The 18,436-nt window shown below is 48.0% G+C and overlaps 1 protein-coding gene across 1 annotated transcript in view; it reads left to right on the top strand.

The window, feature by feature from the left end:
• The first annotated feature begins 3,619 nt into the window (after positions 1-3,619).
• TMEM87B (transmembrane protein 87B) overlaps positions 3,620-18,436 on the top strand; it is a 60,172-nt gene continuing 45,355 nt past the window's right edge. Inside the window, exon 1 of the mRNA XM_040429458.1 lies at positions 3,620-3,915. Within this exon, the coding sequence (XP_040285392.1) occupies positions 3,805-3,915 (111 nt within the window). The 5' untranslated portion in view covers positions 3,620-3,804. The remainder of the gene's footprint in view (positions 3,916-18,436) is intronic.

Below are 18,436 nucleotides of genomic sequence, written 5' to 3'. Positions count from 1 at the left end.
GTGTCTTTTTACATATACCCATGCTGGGTGAGAGAAATATCTCGGCAAAAGACAACTTTTCCCATTTTTTTATACAAAGTTGGCATTTGACTAAAATATTTATCTCCCCCAGCATGGGTATATGTAAAATGACACCCCAAAACACATTCCCCAACTTCTCCTGAGTACGGCGATACCACATGTGTGACACTTTTTTGCAGCCTAGGTGGGCAAAGGGGCCCACATTCCAAAGAGCACCTTTAGGATTTTACAGGGCATTTTTTACACATTTGGATTCCAGACTTCTTCTCACGCATTAGGGCCCCTAAAATGCCAGGGCAGTATAACTACCCCACAAGTGACCCCATTTTGGAAAGAAGACACCCCAAAGTATTTCGTGATGGGCATAGTGAGTTCATGGAAGTTTTTATTTTTTGTCACAAGTTAGTGGAATATGAGACTTTGTAAGAAAAAAATAAATAAATAATAAAATCATCATTTTCCGCTAACTTGTGACAAAAAATAAAAAATTCTAGGTACTCTCCATGTGCCTCACGGAATACCTTGGGGTGTCTTCTTTCCAAAATGGGGTCACTTGTGGGGTAGTTATACTGCCCTAGCATTTTAGGGGCCCTAATGCGTGAGAAGTAGTTTGAAATCAAAATGTGTAAAAAATTCCCTGTGAAATACGAAAGGTGCTCTTTGGATTGTGGGCCTCTTTGCCCACCTAGGCTGCAAAAAAGTGTCACACATGTGGTATCGCCGTACTCAGAAGAAGTAGGGCAATGTGTTTTGGGGTGTCTTTTTACATATACCCATGCTGGGTGAGAGAAATATCTCGGCAAAAGACAACTTTTCCCATTTTTTTATACAAAGTTGGCATTTGACCGAGATATTTATCTCACCCAGCATGGGTATATGTAAAATGACACCCCAAAACACATTGCCCAACTTCTCCTGAGTACGGCGATACCACATGTGTGACACTTTTTTGCAGCCTAGATGCGCAAAGGGGCCCTAATTCATTTTAGGAGGGCATTTTTAGACATTTGGATCCCAGACTTCTTCTCACGCTTTAGGGCCCCTAAAATGCCAGGACAGTATAAGTACCCCACATGTGACCCCATTTTGGAAAGAAGACACCCCAAGGTATTCAATGAGGGGCATGGCGCGTTCATAGAAGATTTTTTTTTTTGGCACAAGTTAGCGGAAATAGTTTTTTTTTTTCTCACAAAGTCTCCCTTTCCGCTAACTTGGGACAAAAAGTTCAATCTTTCATGGACTCAATATGCCCCTCAGCGAATACCTTGGGGTGTCTTCTTTCCGAAATGGGGTCACATGTGGGGTATTTATACTGCCCTGGCATTTTAGGGGCCCTAAAGCGTGAGAAGAAGTCTGGAATATAAATGTCTAAAAATGTTTACGCATTTGGATTCCATGAGGGGTATGGTGAGTTCATGTGAGATTTTATTTTTTGTCACAAGTTAGTGGAATATGAGACTTTGTAAGAAAAAACAAAAAAAACCTAATCAATTTCCACTAACTTGTGCCCAAAAAATGTCTGAATGGAGCCTTACAGGGGGGTGATTAATGACAGGGGGGTCATCAATGACAGGGGGGTGATCAGGGAGTCTATATGGGGTGATCACCCCTCTGTCATTGATCGCCCCCCTGTAAGGCTCCATTCAGACGTCCGTATGTATTTTGCGGATCCGATCCATGGATCCGTAAAACACATACGGACCTCTGAATGGAGCCTTACAGGGGGGTGATCAATGACAGGGGAGTGATCAGGGAGTCTATATGGGGTGATCACCCCCCTGTCATTGATCACCTCCCTGTAAGGCTCCATTCAGAGGTCCGTATGTGTTTTGCGAAACCACGGATCGGATCCGCAAAACACAAACGGACGTCTGAATGGAGCATTACAGGGGGTGATCAATCACAAGGGGGTGATCAGGGAGTCTATATGGGGTGATCACCCCCCTGTCATTGATAACCCCCCTGTAATTGATCACCCCCCTGTAAGGCTCCATTCAGACGTCCGTATGTGTTTTGGGGATCCGATCCATGGATCCGTTAAACACATACGAACGTCTGAATGGAGCCTTACAGGGGGGTGATCAATGACATGGGGGGTGATCAATGACAGGGGGGTGATCAGGGAGTCTATATGGGGTGATCACCCCCCTGTCATTGATCACCCCCCTGTAAGGCTCCATTCAGATGTCCGTATGTGTTTTGCGAATCCGATCCATGGATCCGCAAAACACATACGGACCTCTGAATGGAGCCAGCCTTACAAGGGGGTGATCAATGACAGGGGGGTGATCAGGGAGTCTATATGGGGTGATCACCCCCCTGTCATTGATCACCCCCCTGTAAGGCTCCATTCAGACGTCCGTATGTGTTTTGCGGATCCGATCCATGGATCCGTAAAACACATACGGACATCTGAATGGAGCCTTACAGGGGGGTGATCAATGACAGGGGGGTGATCAGGGAGTCTATATGGGGTGATCAGGGGTTAATAAGTGACAGGGGAGGGGTGTAGTATAGTGTGGCGCTTGGTGCTACTTATTACAGAGCTGCCTGTGTCCTCTGGTGGTCGATCCAAGCAAAAGGGACCACCAGAGGACCGGGTAGCAGGTATATTAGACGCTGTTATCAAAACAGCGTCTAATATACCTGTTAGGGGTTAAAAAAATCGCATCTACAGCCTGCCAGCGAACGATCGCCGCTGGCAGGCTGTAGATCCACTCGCTTACCTGCAGTTCCTGTGAACGCGCGCGCCTGTGTGCGCACGTTCACAGGAAATCTTGCGTCTTGCGAGATAACGCGTAGATGCGTGACTCTGCCTGAGACTGCCGCCTCTGGAACGCGATCCTGCGTTAGGCGGTCCAGGGGCGGTTAACCGAACAAAATACCACAGCTTGCACTACTGCACTTTCCGGATCCGGCATTAATTTCCATAGAGATGTATTAATGCCGGATCAGGTACTAAGTATTCTGGAAATCGCTGCGTTGCCGGATCCGGTTTTCCGGTCTGTGCATGTGCAGGGACATAGGAGAAGCTAGTTTCGCCTTTGATCTTTGAAAAAATTTAAATACCGGATCCGTTTTCAGGATCATACCGGATCTAGTATTTCACCGGATCCGTCTAACGGTTCCGGAAAAAAACAATATCCGTTTACATACGGTTTGCCAGATCCGGCAGGCAGTTCCAGTACCCTAAGACTTTTTTTTTGTATTTCGCACTATTTCCACTGTAACTGGGGCATCCAGCCTGCTGGTCAGGGCTTTGTAGCACTACTTTAGCTCTGCTCTCCTCTGCCACGCGATCGCTGGGCTCCCTGCATACACTGACATCCCGGGACACGACCCGACCTGCCCCGTCACTACCTACATTCCTCCACAGGACACACGACTGGCCATCACCCTGAAGCATCATACACAAGAGAGCAAACAGCTGAAGTGACCCCTTTACAAGCTCCATATATGTGCCGACAACTCAGTGGACTTTAACAAGTACTTGGTCTCCGAAAAAATGGCGGCCACCGAGCAAGAATAGGGACATTTTCTATGTAAAGGTATGCCACCTTTTGCTACCCTGAAAATAGAACTGTATGTAAAACCATAACCAAATCTCCGTATACAATGTGGCCATGACAAAGAGGCGTTCAGGAAATGGTTCTCCTCCTCCAGGTGCACTGATGATGTCACAGCCGGCCAGGTGAGCAGGGTCCGGGTTGGCAGAGGGAGCAGTCACCGAGCTTCATTCCAGAGGAGGAAGAAGAACAGGCGCCTGCAGTCTGAGGAGTCAATATGGTGACCGCCCACATCGCTGGCCTCCTTCCCCTGACGGTTCTGTGGCTGGGCCTGTGTGAGGTGGTGGCGGTGCCGGAGCAGGGGATCTGGAGTTCTCCCGTTATTAATGTGAGTGCGGCTCATGTTAGGGGGTTACCCGGGGCGCGCATCATGTGAACCCTGGTCACACGGAGCTGTCATTCTTCACACCAGGAAATACAGGAACCAGATGTGACAGGCTGAGACTTGTAGTCCCACAGACTAGCCATGTAGACAACTTGCCTTTATCTTTGTCAGACTGCATCCTAAAGAGCCAGGCTGTCCCCCCCCCCCCTTCTGCGGAGCCAGGCTGTCCGTATCCCCCCCCGTCCCCCCCCCCTCTGCGGAGCCAGGCTGTCCGTATCCCCCCCCCCCCGTCCCCCCTTCTGCAGAGCCAGGCTGTCCCTCCCCCCTCTGCGGAGCCAGGCTGTCTGTATCCCCCCCCCCGTCCCCCCCCCCGTCCCCCCTTCTGCGGAGCCAGGCTGTCCCTCCCCCCTCTCCCCTCTGCGGAGCCAGGCTGTCCGTATCCCCCCCGTCCCCCCTTCTGCGGAGCCAGGCTGTCCCTCCCCCCTCTGCGGAGCCAGGCTGTCCGTTTACCCTCCCCCCCCTCTGCGGAGCCAGGCTGTCCCTCCCCCTCTGCGGAGCCAGGCTGTCCCTCCCCCCTCTGCGGAGCCAGGCTGTCCCTCCCCCCTCTGCGGAGCCAGGCTGTCCCTCCCCCTCTGCGGAGCCAGGCTGTCCCTCCCCCCTCTGCGGAGCCAGGCTGTCCCTCCCCCCTCTGCGGAGCCAGGCTGTCCCTCCCCCCTCTGCGGAGCCAGGCTGTCCCTCCCCCCTCTGCGGAGCCAGGCTGTCCCTCCCCCCTCTGCGGAGCCAGGCTGTCCCTCCCCCCTCTGCGGAGCCAGGCTGTCCCTCCCCCCTCTGCGGAGCCAGGCTGTCCCTCCCCCCTCTGCGGAGCCAGGCTGTCCCTCCCCCCTCTGCGGAGCCAGGCTGTCCCTCCCCCCTCTGCGGAGCCAGGCTGTCCCTCCCCCCTCTGCGGAGCCAGGCTGTCCCTCCCCCCTCTGCGGAGCCAGGCTGTCCCTCCCCCCTCTGCGCAGCCAGGCTGTCCCTCCCCCCTCTGCGCAGCCAGGCTGTCCCTCCCCCCTCTGCGCAGCCAGGCTGTCCCTCCCCCCTCTGCGCAGCCAGGCTGTCCCTCCCCCCTCTGCGCAGCCAGGCTGTCCCTCCCCCGTCTCCCCTCTGCGGAGCCAGGCTGTCCCTCCCCCCCCTCCCCTCTGCGGAGCCAGGCTGTCCGTTTACCCCCGTCCCCCCCCCGTCCCCCCCTCTGCGGAGCCAGGCTGTCCCTCCCCCTCTGCGGAGCCAGGCTGTCCCTCCCCCTCTGCGGAGCCAGGCTGTCCCTCCCCCTCTGCGGAGCCAGGCTGTCCCTCCCCCTCTGCGGAGCCAGGCTGTCCCTCCCCCTCTGCGGAGCCAGGCTGTCCCTCCCCCTCTGCGGAGCCAGGCTGTCCCTCCCCCTCTGCGGAGCCAGGCTGTCCCTCCCCCTCTGCGGAGCCAGGCTGTCCCTCCCCCTCTGCGGAGCCAGGCTGTCCCTCCCCCTCTGCGGAGCCAGGCTGTCCCTCCCCCTCTGCGGAGCCAGGCTGTCCCTCCCCCTCTGCGGAGCCAGGCTGTCCCTCCCCCTCTGCGGAGCCAGGCTGTCCCTCCCCCTCTGCGGAGCCAGGCTGTCCCTCCCCCTCTGCGGAGCCAGGCTGTCCCTCCCCCTCTGCGGAGCCAGGCTGTCCCTCCCCCCCTGCGGAGCCAGGCTGTCCCTCCCCCCCCCCTCCCCTCTGCGGAGCCAGGCTGTCCCTCCCCCCCCCCCTCCCCTCTGCGGAGCCAGGCTGTCCCTCCCCCCCCCCCCCCCCTCTGCGGAGCCAGGCTGTCCCTCCCCCCCCCCCCTTCCCTCTGCGGAGCCAGGCTGTCCCTCCCCCCCCCCCCTTCCCTCTGCGGAGCCAGGCTGTCCCTCCCCCCCCCCCCTTCCCTCTGCGGAGCCAGGCTGCCCCCCCCCCCCCCCCTCCCCTCTGCGGAGCCAGGCTGTCCCTCCCCCCCCTCTGCGGAGCCAGGCTGTCCCCCCCCCCCTCCCCTCTGCGGAGCCAGGCTGTCCCCCCCCCCCCCCCCTCCTATCACTATAGTGATCCTTTAAATGTTTGCTTTTCTAGCCCCTTTTTCTAGATGCAGCCTAGGTTACCCCCTTTAGTGCCAGTTCTCTTGTACAGACAGCCTTGGGGCCCACAGTAGTCACCATGCCATACACTTCTCCGGCTTTGATCAGTCATGCAGACCATGGGTGCCCGTTCTGCACTACTGCAGCAGCTATGTCAGGGGAGAGGACATATCTGAAATTCGTTGGTATTGGAGGTTTCCAATAGTGATCTGTGGTGGCTGAGCGTCATGGTTAGGGATGAGCGAATCGACTTCGGATGCTCATCCCTAGACATGGTATTTGGTGTCACCCGCGTGCTTATTGATTTTGGTGTCTGGTGGATTCCCTGATGAGTACTTACAAGAGATGGCTACGGTTCTCCTCTGGTCATTAGACAAGTGATGGGAGCACCTATCAGGGGAACATTTATCACAACTGGTGCAAACTGTAGCATCCAATCAGATTCCTCCTTTCATTATTCAGAGCGCCTTTGGAAAATGAAAGGATGAATCTGATTGGTCCCTAGGGGCAACTAAGCTAGTTTCCCTTAGCACTGGTTCTGATAAATCTCCCCAGGGTCTGATATGGTGACAAGTGGTCCCTTTAAGGTGCTGGCACTGTGCGGATTATGCGCAGAATAAATGTGATACAGTACCAGCAAAGTGTACGATATTTTATATAATAAATACATAAAATATCCCAGAAGCGCTATATCTACCTCCTCACTGCAAAGCAGCAGAACCGCAACACAACTGCCGCACTATAATGCAAAGATAATGAGAAAATCGATGATACTGCGCTCTAACTTCTATAGATCACAAGACCTAATAGCCCCACCTCCTAGTTTAAAAGCACTCCACAGACTCCGTAGACTTTGCGTTACCTGGTGGATGGGCTTCATATAACACGGGGTGCGGTGGGTAATCCTCGGATCGGCCCAGGTCGGGTGCTAAAGAACACAGAGTCGCGCCCCGGCTCTTGAAACCCTACAGTGGTTGCGAGAGTGACGTCACTACTATGACTACGGAGAGTCACGGGTACCACAAGACCTCTCTACGCGTTTCGGATAGATTAGCTATCCTTCGTCAGGAAAGATGGATGGCTGTTCCTGCATAATCCCCCTTCCTTATATGTGCCTGCTGTACCCCCGCTGATTTAACCCTACGAGTGCCACTTGTTATGTTTCCTCTTTTGACATCTGCTAAACCTGTGTTCTTTATTTTCATTCAAATGCAAAAAGTTCTATTTCCATATCTAAACCTGATGGGGCCAGGGTGTCCATATCAAAGATCCATCTCGTTTCTGATCTGGACATCTCCTTAATATAGTCCCCACCTCTACTGTTTCTCTCCCACAGAAAGTTGATCCTGCGAATTTCCCAAGGTGTTTATCCCTATAATGTCGCGATAAAGGGTGCCCCTCGTATTTTCTCTCAATATTATATATATATATGTTCTCCTATTCTTTTTTTTGAGGAGTCTCTTCATTCGGCCAATATACATTTTTTTCGCAGGGACAAGTAATCGCATAGATTATGCCTGAACTGTTACACAAAATAAAATCTCTTATGTCATGTACATATGACCCATCTATTCTGCCATCTTCTTTGTTATTTCTATCATTCCTATTTGCTGTCTTGTCTTTACTGGTTGGTGCTCTGGTGTTCCCAATATTTCTAGCTCTGTGATAGACCAATCTTGGGGCCTTTGGGACAAGGTCTCCTATTATTTTATCTCCTTTTAGGACTTCCCAATATCCATTGATTACTTTCTTGAATTTTGAGACCTGACTGTTATAGGGCATAATTATCGGTGGGATGGTCCACATTTCTTCTTTCTCAGGACACTTCTTCTTTTTTCTTTTCCCATCCTTCAAAAGTGTATGCCTATCTAGATGTCCTATGTCTCTTCTACATCTTATTAGTTTTCCCTGAATATTTTGCCTCTTCTTCATAGTGTTCGTTTTTTAGGCAGTTCCTCCCTATGCGCATAAACTGGTTCCTCGGTACGTTTTCTAGGTGGCAGCTCTCAATGGAGATGAAGCTGTTCACATCAGTGGGTTTATTATGTTTTTGTGCAAATTTTGCCGTTTTCGATAAATATTGTCAAATCTAAAAAGTTAATTTGTGTCTTACTGTATGTCGGGGTAAATTCTAGATAAAATTCTTTTTTATTAAGATCATTAAAAAATTCCCATAATGCATCTTCCACCCCCCCCACCCCCCCTTTCCCAAATAAAAATTATATAATCGATGAAGCGATGCCACAGGACAAGCGAGGTTCAACCGGAGCCCGCCGCTGCAATCATATAAAAAAGTTTTTTTCCAAAATAAACATAATACACTCCCCCAAATATTTAATTTGTTCCTTTGTCATTTCGCCTTTGGCGGTTAGGAAGAATTCCGTCGCTTCACATCCTTTCCGGTTTTCAATAATGGTGTACAGGGGTTTGAGGTCTAATGTGCCCATTTATATAGGTGTCCTTCCATGTTACATTATTCAATATTTCTAGGATATTTTTCGTATCCTTGATGTATGCAGGGAGTGCTTGTGCGTATGGCTGTAGAAATTGATCCACGTATCTGGATAGTGCACTCGTAAGGCAATCTATCCCAGGTACGATGGGCCTACCCGGTGGATTTTTGGGATCTTTATGAATTTTAGGGTTATAGTAAAACGCCGCATTTTTCGGGTGTTGTATCTGGATAAAGGTAGCTTCTTTCTTTTGCAGAATGCCTAATGTCCGCCCTTTCTGGACAAGTTCTTTAAAGGGCTTCTGTCACCCCACTAAACTTTTTAATTTTTTTTGGGCTTCTTATAATCCCTATACTGCGATATATGAATACATAATGTTATTACGGTATTCAGTCTGTGCAGGCGCACTGAGAGGAGGACGCTTGCTCGGCCGCTCCATCCTCAATGCGCCTGCGCCGATGACGTCACATCTACACCCGGCGCAGGCGCATTGAGAAAGGAGCGGCCGAGCGAGCGACAGAAGCCCTTTAAGCTGTTTCTTAAATAATTCTGTGGGATCATGCTTCAAACGTTGGTATGTCCTCTTATCATTCAATATATTCATGGCCTCATTATGATATTGTTCCTTGTCCAAAATAACAATGCCTCCTCCCTTATCGGCTGGGCAGATGATGACATTGTTATTTTGCTGCATAGAAATGATGGCCCTTTTTCTCCTCTTGCGATATCTTGCTCATGTATTGTGGATTTTTGGGTAATTTAAATGTCCTGATTTCCCTAGTTGTTTGGTTCATTAAAGTATTGAATGCAGACGAGTATTCTTGCAGGGGGTTGTATTTTGATTTAGGTTTTAGATCAGTGTGAATGAAAGCGTCTGTGTTAGCATTAGTTTCTACTATTTCCCTTACCTGGTTCTGTCTTTTTTTTAATCTATTTTCCTTTTCTTTTTTTATAAAGTACTTTTTTAAGGCCAGCTCCTGCATGAATTTTCTAATGCTCACAAAGGCTTCAAATTTATTGAAAAACGTAGTGGGGGCAAACTTGAGACCCTTTCTCAAGATGCCGGTCTCTCCTATAGTGAGTGTATGTTTGCTGATGTTATAGATTTTTTTTGGGCTGAATCCTCCTTGTGGTACCTGTGACTCTCTGTAGTCATAGTAGTGACATCACTCTCTCTCCGTGCGGTCGCGAACCACTGTAGGGTTTCAAGAGTCGCGCCACCGTCCGGGGCGCGACTCTGTGTTCTTTAGCACCCGACCTGCGCCTGCAAGATCCGAGGATTACCCACCATACCCCGTGGTACATGAAGCTCATCCACCAGGTAACGCAAAGTCTACGGAGTCTGTGGAGTGCTTTTAAACTAGGAGGTGGGGGTATTAGGTCTTGTGATCTATAGAAGTTAGAGCGCAGTATCATCAATATTTTATTTATCTTATGCATTTATATAGCGCTACTATATTCCACAGCGCTTTACAGACATTAGCATCCAACTGTCCCCAATGGGGCTCACAATCTAAGGTCCCTATCAGTATGTCTTTGGAGTGTAGGAGGAAACCGGAGTACCCGGCGGAAACCCACGCAAACATGGTGAGAACATATAAACTCCATGCAGATGTTGTCCTTGGTCGGATTCGATATTGGACATTGTTTTCTTAGGTGCAGAAATGTACAATCCGCATGTCAGTTTGTGCGATCCTGCACCTTCTGTAGAGGGGTTTCTCTATAGCAGGCATGGCCAACCTGCGGCTCTCCAGCTGTTGTAAAACTACAACTCCCACCCTGCTTTACTGTAGGCTGATAGCGGTAGGCAGTCTGGGTATGCTGGGAGTTGTAGTTTTGGAACAGCTGGAGAGCCTCAGGTTGGCCATCCCTGGCCTACAGACTTCAGTGGGGGTTGTAAACATAAACAGAAAAACTGCATGAAAATCCTCACCAAAAACCACATAAAATGCACCAAACCCACAATAAATAGTGCAGATTTATGTGTGGATTTTATGCAGATTTGTCTGCACACAAATGTGCGCCGTATGCAGGCACCCTTAAAGGGGTAGTCTCCTTTTGGCAAATAGCTTTTGTTATGTAGAGATACTTAATACAAGCCACTTACTAATGTATTGTGATTGTCCATATTGCCTCCTTTAATTAATTTTTCCATCACATTATATATACACTGCGTTTCCAGGGGTTACAACCACCCTGCAATCAGTGGCGACTGTGCTTGTACAATATAGGAAAAAGTGGCGGCCTCTCTGGTGGCTGGGACAGTGGGAGCTCACGTAGGCTGGAGCTTTTTCCTATAGTGTGCAAGCATGGCGATCGCTGATGGATTACGCAAAGCAATATGGACAATCGCAATACATTAGTAAGTGCCCTGTATTAACGTTCTCTACATGATAAATGCCCCTTTCTGGTGAGACAACCCCTTTAAGGGTATGTATTAGGGCTGCACCTATCGATTATTTTAGTTACCAAGTATTCTATCGATTAATCAAAAAAAAAACTAATATAAAAACTCATCAGCCCCCTCCATGCCGTCCAGTGCCATCAGCCCCCTCCATGCCCTCCAGTGCCATCAGCCCCCTCCGTGCCATCAGCCTCCTCCATGCCCCCCTCCCCCTGTTATACTTACCTTTCCTGGCAGGGTGCGCGGCTGGTCGATATGGAGTCTGCAGGAGAAGGACCGCAGCGTCTTCTTCCCAACATGCACTGGGACCTAACGTTGCACAGTGTCAGGCAGCGCACGCTGACGATGTGTGCCTGCCAGGCCCAGGACAGTGCAGCGTGGTGCCGACGGGAGACCATAGAGTGGTGAGTGATGGGCTTCCCTTCACTCGCGCTACGTGGTCACATGATCAAAACAATCCTGCATCGAGAATTTTTTGGTGTCGATTACATTGAGTAACCGCTGCAGCCCTAGTATGTATGCATCATCTAACACGGGTCAGCAACCTTCGGAGTTCTAGCTGTGGGGAAACGAAGACTCCCAGCATGCACACTTTCTTGGCTGTTCGCTGAACTCCCAAAGAAGCGAATAAAGTATGCTGGGGGTTGTAGTTTCACAACAGCTGGAGTGCTGGTCCCTGTTCATTGGGGAAGGCCTATCAGATGAGGCCTCCATCAATTCTTGTAAGTGCCAAACCCAGTTGGATTCCCATTGATTTCATAAAGCCGAAGAGCTAGAGAGCTGCAGCCCCTCTGTTTGGGATCAGTAGGCGTCTCGGACCATGCGCCTTACCAATTATATCTACAGATGTGTTCCATACTGCTCATACCCGTTAATGCTAATTTGCATATGTGAGCGCAAGACAGATCAAAAATTAAAAACCGTGAATCAGTGGAATTCATTTTTTAGGCAGCCTGTATACTTGTCCTTACTGTGTGGTCTGTGCCGGGACGTGTGATGTACAGTCGCGGCCAAAAGTTTTGAGAATGACACAAATATTAGTTTTCACAAAGTTTGCTGCTAAACTGCTTTTAGATCTTTGTTTCAGTTGTTTCTGTGATGTAGTGAAATATAATTACACGCACTTCATACGTTTCAAAGGCTTTCATCGACAATTACATGACATTTATGCAAAGAGTCAGTATTTGCAGTGTTGGCCCTTCTTTTTCAGGACCTCTGCAATTCGACTGGGCATGCTCTCAATCAACTTCTGGGCCAATTCCTGACTGATAGCAACCCATTCTTTCATAATCACTTCTTGGAGTTTGTCAGAATTAGTGGGTTTTTGTTTGTCCACCCGCCTCTTGAGGATTGACCACAAGTTCTCAATGGGATTAAGATCTGGGGAGTTTCCAGGCCATGGACCCAAAATGTCAACGTTTTGGTCCCCGAGCCACTTAGTTATCACTTTTGCCTTATGGCACGGTGCTCCATCGTGCTGGAAAATGCATTGTTCTTCACCAAACTGTTGTTGGATTGTTGGAAGAAGTTGCTGTTGGAGGGTGTTTTGGTACCATTCTTTATTCATGGCTGTGTTTTTGGGCAAAATTGGGAGTGAGCCCACTCCCTTGGATGAGAAGTAACCCCACACATGAATGGTCTCAGGATGCTTTACTGTTGGCATGACACAGGACTGATGGTAGCGCTCACCTTTTCTTCTCCGGACAAGCCTTTTTCCAGATGCCCCAAACAATCGGAAAGAGGCTTCATCGGAGAATATGACTTTGCCCCAGTCCTCAGCAGTCCGTTCACCATACTTTCTGGAGAAGATCAATCTGTCCCTGATGTTTTTTTTGGAGAGAAGTGGCTTCTTTGCTGCCCTTCTTGACACCAGGCCATCTTCCAAAAGTCTTCGCCTCACTGTGCGTGCAGATGCGCTCACACCTGCCTGCTGCCATTCCTGAGCAAGCTCTGCACTGGTGGCACTCCAATCCAACAGCTGAATCCTCTTTAGGAGACTATCCTGGCGCTTGCTGGACTTTCTTGGACGCCCTGAAGCCTTCTTAACAAGAATTGAACCTCTTTCCTTGAAGTTCTTGATGATCCTATAAATTGTTGATTGAGGTGCAATCTTAGTAGCCACAATATCCTTGCCTGTGAAGCCATTTTTATGCAACGCAATGATGGCTGCATGAGTTTCTTTGCAGGTCACCATGGTTAACAATGGAAGAACAATGATTTCAAGCATCACCCTCCTTTTAACATGTAAAGTCTGCCATTTTAACCCAATCAGCCTGACATAATGATCTCCAGCCTTGTGCTCGTCAACAGTCTCACCTGAGTTAACAAGACGATTACTGAAATGATCTCAGTAGGTCCTTTAATGACGGCAATGAAATGCAGTTTTTTTTGGGATTAAGTTAATTTTCATGGCAAAGAAGGACTATGCAATTCATCTGATCACTCTTCATAACATTCTGGAGTATATGCAAATTGCTATTATAAAAACTTAAGCAGCAACTTTTCCAATTTCCAATATTTATGTAATTCTCAAAACTTTTGGCCACGACTGTATAAATGTACAATCAGTGGAAGAGTGAGTTCTACGGCAAAACCACATTAAATCTGCACCAAAAAACGCTGTTAGAAATTGCAGCTTTTGGTGCAGATATAGTGCAGATCTTACATGCGTTTACCCGCACGGGTGTGCAGGCGTTCTTAGGGTACTTGCACATGGTGCAGAAAATTGGCAAGAAATCTGCGCCAAATCGTGCACAAAAAAGCACATAAATCAGCACTATTGCGTATTTTGTGCATTTTTTTAAAATGCAGATTTGATACAGTTTTGCCACAGATCTCGCCCTTCATTTTAAAAGGGGCTGAATCTGCACAAAAAACGCAAACATAATTGATAAGCTGTGGATTTGGAAATCCGCTAAGGGTACATGAGATTTGGTTACTCTCATACACTTTGCTGGTAGTGAACTCCACTCCGGTTATTGCGTATTCCGCAGTGTGTGCCAGTGGCCAAAGCCTGCTATGGGCAGTTTTTCCGGCTCAGCATATATCCAAAAATTTACAAGAAAATCTACAATAAAAAAATCTATACTACGTACATTGGAGAAATGAAACAGGAAAAATACCGTCCCTTTCTTCTTTTCCAGATACCTATGGGTGTATGCACACGAAGAGTATTACCTCTGTTTTTTCCATTCATATATTTGTGTGCAAAGTCCACAGCATAACACAACACCCGCTACCTAGATGAGGTTTTCTCATGTACACAGTGTTTTTTTTTTTTATGTTACATGTGGAAAGTGACCTGATTTTTGGAATTTGTAGCATGTGGATTTTTAGTGCAATTCAAAGGATGAGATCTGGGCAAATCTACATCAAAACCCGAAATAAACAGATGCAGATTTTAGTGCGGAAACAGTGAAATCTACATAAAAATCTGCATAAACTACACTGTCGTGTGCATGCAGCCTAGTGGCGGGTTTAGACTGCCTGATTGTTGGGCAGATTATCTGAGATGAATGTCCTAGTAATGTGCTCATCTAAAGGTGCAGCCGATCACTGGATGAACGAGTTAAACAGTCATTCATGCGGACACCTAAATGATTGTTTCTGGCCAGCAAATCGTCTAACCGGCACTATGTATGAGGATGGGGATAGCAGCAGCCTAAGGCCTCTTTCACACGACCGTTTTTTTTCCGTTTACGGGCCGTTTTTTGCGTTCCGTATACGGAACCATTCATTTCAATGGTTCCGCAAAAAAAAAAAACTGAATGTACTCCGTATGCATTCCGTTTCCGTATTTCAGTTTTTCCGTTCCGTTGAAAGATAGAACATGTCCTATTATTACCCGCAAATCGCATTCCGTGGCTCCATTCAAGTCAATGGGTCCACAAAAAAACCAGAACACATACGGAAATGCATCCGTATGTCTTCCGTATCCGTTCCGTTTTTTGCGGAACCATCTATTGAAAATGTTATACCCAGCCCAATTTTTTTCTATGTAATTACTGTATACTGTATATGCCATACGGAAAAACGGAATAGAAAAACAGAAACGGAAACATAACTGAAACCAAAAAACGGAACAACGGATCCGTGAAAAACAGACTTCAAAACACTGAAAAAGCCATACGGTCGTGTGCAGGAGGCCTAAAGTGGAGGGGATTGCTCCATGTAAATTCAGCTCTTCACCTCCGCTCTCTATAATTAGCTGCTCGCAGCAGTGTGGACATCCAGCCTAAGGCCCCTTTCACACGGGTGAGTTGAACGCATTGCACCCGCACTGAATCCTGACCCATTCATTTCTATGGGGCTGTGCACACGAGCGGTGATTTTCACGCATCACTTGTGCGTTGCGTGAAAATTGCAGCATGCTCCTCTTTGTGCGTTTTTCACGTAACGCAGGCCCCATAGAAATGAATGGGGTTGCGTGAAAATCGCAAGCATCCGCAAGCAAGTGCGGATGCGGTGCGATTTTCACGCACGGTTGCTAGGTGACCCGATCATTATTATTTCCCCTTATAACATGGTTATAAGGGAAAATAATAGCATTCTGAATACAGAATGCATAGTAAATTAGCGCTGGAGGGGTTAAAATACATATTTTTTAACTCGCCTTAATCCACTTGTTCGCGCAGACGGCATCTCTTCTGTCTTCATCTGTGAGCAATAGGACCTTTGATGACGTCACTACGCTCATCACATGATCTTTTACCATGGTGATGGATCATGTGATGGACCATGTGATGAACGCAGTGACGTCAACAGAGGTCCTATTGCTCACAGATGAAGACAGAAGAGAAGCCGGCTGTGCGAACAAGTGGATTAAGGGGAGTTAAATTATTATTATTATTATTATTATTTTTTTTTTTTTTTTAACCCCTCCAGCCCTAGTTTACTAAGCATTCTGTATTCAGAATGCTATTATTTTCCCTTTATAACCGTGTTACATCTACACTACTACTAACCCAAACCTGAACTTCTGTGAAGAAGTTCGGGTCTGGGTACAACAGTCGGTTTTTTATCACGCGTGTGCAAAACACATTGCACCCACGCGATAAAAACTGAACATCGGAACGCAATCGCAGTCAAAACTGACTGCAATTGCGTTCCTACTCGCGCGGGTTTGCCGCAATGCATCGGGACGCATCCGGACCTAATCCGGATATGCCCGTGTGAAAGAGGCCTAAGTGTCTCTTTCATTCCTCAAAACGATGAGTGCACAATATGAAGTACTTGTGGCTATCTTATTCAGAGGGTAGTGCTCTGAAGTCCTGTGACAGCGCTTCTTTCTCTCATTACACATGTGCCATTCCACTGGTTCTTTTAGGGTACTTTCACACTTGCGTTGTTTAATTCCGCCAGGCAGTTCCGTTGCTTGAACTGCCTGCCTGATCACGAAAACTCTATGCAAACGCATGTCATTTTTCAGACTTGGGGTACTTTCACACTAGCGGCAGGATGGATCTGACAGGGTGTTCATCCCCATTGACTATAATGGGGCCGGGGGCGGAGCTCCAGCGCAGCACGGCAGTTCGCGGTGAGAGGCCGCCGGACTAAAAAGTCGGACATGCAGTACTTTTAGTCCGGCACCCTTTCACCGTGCACTGCCGTGCTGCTCTGGAGCTCCGCCCCCGGCTCAATTATAGTCAATGGGGATGGAGCGGCGGTCTGGCGGCACGGCAAAATAGTGGCAGGACGGATCCAACAGGGTGAACAGCCTGTCGGATCCAGCATTCAGGCAAGTCTTCAGTTATTTTGGCTGGAAATAAAACCGTAGCATGCTGCGGTATTATCTCTGTACTGAAAAGGCAAAAAGACTGAACTGAAGACATCCTGATGCATCCTGAACGGATTGCTCTCCATTCAGAATGCATTAGGATAAAATTTGATCAGTTCTTTTCCGGTATAGAGCTTCTAGGACGGAACTTAGTGCCGGAAAAGAAAAACGCTGGTGTGAAAGGACCCTAAGTTCCACCGCGATGAACCACCAAAGAAAACTTCTGCAGATTGCTTCCTTTTGAATAATATAAAGTTCTAGAGCAATCGCACAAAGGCCTCATGCACACGACCGTTTTTGTGTTCCGTGTCCGTTGTTCCGTTTTCCGTGACTTTCTGCGGACACATTGACTTTCAATAGGTCCGTTAAAAACTCTGATAATGCACCGTTTGTCATCCGCGTCCATGATCCATGTTTCCAGTCCGTCAAAAAAATATGACCTGGTTTTCAGCCTCTGCTTCTTCTGGGCCATGCTGGGCATAGTCATCATTCTGTAATATATAGCCGCATATCTCCTGCTCAAATAACCATAAAATCCACTGAGAAAAGTCACTATGCTGTCACATACATGCTGCCAATTATTCCACATTTATTATTATTAATATTCCTGATAATGTCCCACCATCGTTCAGATTCAAATATATCCTTAAGGGCTCATTCAGACGGCCGTATGCTGTCCGCAAAAATACTGAATGCTATCCGTTTTTTTGCGGATCCGCAAAAAAATGAAACATGTCCTATACTTGTCCGTGAAAATCAGGACATGGCCCCATTGAAGTCTATGGGTCCGCAAAAATACTGAATGCTATTCGTTTTTTTGCAGATCCGTTTTTTTGCGGATCCGCAAAAAAACGGATAGCATTCAGTATTTTTGCGGACAGCATACGGCCGTCTGAATGAGCCCTAAATACCACGTATCTCTCTAAGCCTATTATTTTTGCTGTATATTTTTGAATTACCGTACATTTCCTGTCCATTTCCTGATGGAAGGACTTTGGCCCTAAGTGTGCTATGCCGGTTTTGATGGGCCCTGTGCTGCCGAAGTAGTCATTTGACATGCCTCCTCTGGCAGTCCGCGCGCCTGACTGAAATCTATGTCAGCTCATAGCGGGTGTAGATTTCAGTTATCATTTACCCCAGTTTCTGGCATACATTACGACAAGTGTGTTGAGACCAATGGCTTCACTCTGTCCCCAACCCCTGTAAAAATGCCAGTCGCAAACAAATCTGTTCACAGTGGCATTTAAAAATTTTCAAAACAAAGTTTTGCAGCTTTTTAACACCAAATCCGTGGTGTACGTGGTGAATGATAAATTTCCTCTGTATAATACTTCCTTAGTCAATCACATGACGTCTAACACGACTCATACTATACATTCCCATTCATTCTTTTCTCTTGAGTAGTCCTGTGATTGCTCTGAACAAATCAGAAATAAAATTTCCGCTAGCTTTCCGTTTCCGCGCAACTCCGTGGATGCCTCATGAAATCCTATCCATATAATATCCAGAGGATAGGTCATCAGTATAAAAATCTCGGAAAACCCCTATAATACATGCAGTTATGCTGAGCTCCCCTGTGTGGATTGGTGAAGAGCAGCATAGATTTATGACCCCATTGTTTTAGGTTGTGTGTCATTGGTCTTCTGGTGCCTGTCTTGTAAATTCACATGTGCAGCTGCTACCAGTGACTGGCCCCAGTGTCTGGTCACATATGCCACTTGGGGTCATATCACCCCTTAGGGCAGTCATTGGCTGCGGTGGCACATGACCCCTTTCTTCTGGAGGTCCACAGG

The sequence above is a fragment of the Bufo bufo genome, chromosome 4, assembly GCF_905171765.1.
Source record: "Bufo bufo chromosome 4, aBufBuf1.1, whole genome shotgun sequence".
NCBI lineage: Eukaryota > Metazoa > Chordata > Amphibia > Anura > Bufonidae > Bufo > Bufo bufo.
Note: the sequence above shows the minus strand (reverse complement) of the source record. Positions and strands in the feature narration are given on the sequence as shown.